Raw genomic sequence first — 3,309 nt, 5'->3', positions numbered from 1 at the left:
TATTAAATAATATTGAACAAGCAATTGGCCCGTTACTTACTCTCTTTTTTTCTTTTAAAAAAATGCATATATATTTATATATTAATGGTAAAAAGATTAATATTTTATGTTAGACAACAAAGATGACTCCCTATAAATTGGTAAAATCCCTTGTTTGATTATACCAAAACCATTATCAAGAGTTACTATCATTCCCATCTTGAATTCTTTTTTATTTGTACGTACTCCCAAAATGGCTCAGGCTATAGGTAATGTAAGTATTATTACTCTGATATTGTTTGTACTTTGCATATTGAATCACTACAAGATTGCTAGTGCGGCTGTTTATGCTGTTGGAGATGCACAAGGGTGGAGCTTTGGAATACAAAGTTGGCCTATTGGCAAGCAATTCCATACTGGTGATATTTTGGGTAACTTTCAATAGAACTATTGATATTGAAATTGACGAATTGTGGCTATCAAACATTAATTTGCTAATTTTCAATCCAAGAATTATATTGAGGGACTTCAACAAGTGTATGATTTCCTTTTTAGATGACTTGTTATAGAAATAACATAACATATATAATAATGTTGAAAAATATTGAAATATATGGGTACCGAACATCTATTAATAATTTAATATCATAACATTTTATATTAGTGTAAGTTCATGTTACAGAAAATTGATATAATCACTTTCTTTTATGTGCAGTTTTCACATACCCTAATACCAGACATTCGGTTGTTGTGGTTGATGAAAATGGTTTCCGGACATGCAATAGTACAAAAGGTCAAGAATTTACAAGTGGCAATGACCAAATCAAACTTCAAAAGGAACAAAACTATTTCATCTGTGGTAAACCGGGGCACTGTGCTGGTGGAATGAAAATGACAATATCTGCTGCATAGAGTGATTCATCTCACTCTTGCCCTCATGGGTGTTATGTTAGCTTTTTATATATTCAATATGGAATAACAAGATGATTTAAAAGTTTCTAGTGGTGAACTAGAAATCGCAATAGGTAAATATTTACCATAACTTCATAAATATTTATCAATAAAACTTTCGGTAGGAACATGAATTAGTAAGATTTTCCATTTTCTTAAGACGCTAATTCAATATGCTACAGTAAAAATAAGCAACAAAAAAAATTATTGTACCGAACATTGGGTTGCAATTGCTTAATTAAGCGTTGATCTATTAAGCTACCCAATACAAAAGAAGGCATCAAGCATATAAACTCTTAATTACAATGATCATTAATCAAATGAAAATACTATTGTTACAAGGAAAAATTATAAAAACAGTGTCTAAAATTCTTAAAATATGCACTTTGGTATCTCACGTTTTATAAACTTCATAATGGTGTCTGGCATTTTATATATTCTTGATCCAACATTGGTACATCAATCCATTTATTCCATTATGGAGACTTTCATGTCATCAAAATGTAAGGATATTTTGGTTCCACCATGTTTTCCCCTAACCCTAAAATGATGTTTTCTGCAATATGATTTCAATTGCCTCTCTCTCTCTCTCTCTCTCTCTCTAAATGAAAACTCTCCTCTTTTTGGATAACATGCATAAGAAGAAAAGACCCATTGATTCAATGTAAATCCTCTATAGCCTTAATATTTCCATTCAACTCAGTTTGGATGAATATAATTGTTATCAAATATAATCTACGAAGAAAGTTTCGGTTTGGATGACGAGTGGGAGGCCAAAACTGAAATTAAGTAGGCAAAACTCATTTTTGGGTTAGGCAAAAACATGGAGGGACTAAAATATCCTTGTATTTTTATGACATAGCAACCTCCATACATAATAGAGCAAATAGAGTGAGGTACCCAGTTAGATCGAGAATGAAACATCAAACACCAATTTTGAAATTTATGAAACGTGAGATACCGAAGTGCATATATTCTGAAAGGTTAGACATTGTGTACATAATTTTTCCATGTTACAAAAGAAAAGTATAACTATGTACTAAATTGCTCTAGTGCCTACTCTTTATATTTGCTTTTGCATAGTAATGATAAAATAGACAGATAATCAACTAAAATAAGTAATAATATCAAAAGCATGGCTTTCTTTATATATATTGCTTCTGAAGAATAAATTTGAGAATATTTGGTTTCAACTTGCCACTAAGATGTTGTGATGACTTAACAAAACAAGAAACTCGCCTCCTAACAAGAATTGATAAAATATATAAATTATTTAGTTCAAGACACCATCCTCTTCGCCATACGTAGCTCGAGAGAGATGTATAGCTAAAATAAAATCACATCTAATCAATTTAATTAACAACATTAATTGGATATGAAGATAGATCATAATCGACAATGTTAAAGATTAGAGATCTCACATCAGAAAAGTGATAAATAAAATACAGCTTGCAAGTGGTGGATAGTATCTAATTGTACATTAATCCTTTTGTGATTTAACACAACATCTTAAAAAGTGGTTTGAGACAATATCGGTAAAAGGCAAACCACGAACCACGTTTGTCGGCTAGTCGCTGTTTAACATACAAGGCCCCGACCTTTTAGGCTTTTGGTTCTTTATTTTTCCAATGCCTGAGTATAGCTCATGAATTATGAATGTGTTGTGAAAATTCGATAAAAGCGAAATGCTCTTAGTTTATTTTCTATATATATAAAGATTTTTTTATTCGATTGTGAAATAATATATATAATCAACAAACAATATCAAAAGAGTAACACACCCGAAAGTCGACAATAAAAATTTCTTGCCAAGACTTAAATCTAGTCTAGTCTAGACTCACAAATCTTAAGTAGATCCACCTATTATGACAATGAATCTTTAAAGTTTTAGTGTCAGAGAAATATAAAAGCAGAAAATAAATTAAGTAATTTATTATTTAATCCCCTAAACATTATGATCAAATGGATCTAATTCATCATATTTGGGTGGAGAACCACTGGTGCCTTTACTAGCTCACCACCTTCTAGTGAGGTGGCACATGAACTGTCATATTTATTAATCCTCCTGCACCTTAGTGGACTTCTTAAACAGTTGTCCATCCAATAGAATGACCTAACTTTTTAAGCCTAAACCACACTCTTAAACCTATGCCCAAACAGTGGTAATCAATGTATACTTATATTTGATAGTTTCACTAATAAGGGATTGAGGGCAGCCGCACCAGCCCCATTATAAAAAACAAAACAAACAAACTTACGCCCAAACACAACCCTAAGGCCCTAGTCGTCTTGCATCTTTAATGGACAACCATCACCGCCTCTATCGATCTCCACGTTACCGCAACCAGCAACAACATTTGCAACCACCCAAAATCAACA

At 31.9% G+C, this 3,309-nt stretch overlaps 1 protein-coding gene across 1 annotated transcript; it reads left to right on the top strand.

The window, feature by feature from the left end:
* The first annotated feature begins 232 nt into the window (after positions 1–232).
* LOC126795728 (basic blue protein-like) lies at positions 233–891 on the top strand. Its single transcript, XM_050522497.1, has 2 exons — positions 233–410; positions 695–891. Exons 1-2 carry the CDS (start codon positions 233–235, stop codon positions 889–891), a joined length of 375 nt encoding a protein of 124 aa, XP_050378454.1.
* Positions 892–3,309: the final 2,418 nt, after the last annotated feature.

This window comes from Argentina anserina, chromosome 5, assembly GCF_933775445.1.
Source record: "Argentina anserina chromosome 5, drPotAnse1.1, whole genome shotgun sequence".
NCBI classification, from domain to species: Eukaryota; Viridiplantae; Streptophyta; class Magnoliopsida; order Rosales; family Rosaceae; genus Argentina; species Argentina anserina.
The sequence above is the reverse complement of the archived record's forward strand: the minus strand, read 5'-3'. Positions and strand labels throughout refer to the sequence as shown.

Coding starts and splice junctions, on each gene's coding strand:
- LOC126795728 (XM_050522497.1), top strand. CDS start 233: ATGGCTCAGGCTATAGGTAATGTAAGTATTATTACTCTGATATTGTTT. Junction 411..694: donor CCATACTGGTGATATTTTGG/GTAACTTTCAAT, acceptor TTTTATGTGCAG/TTTTCACATACCCTAATACC.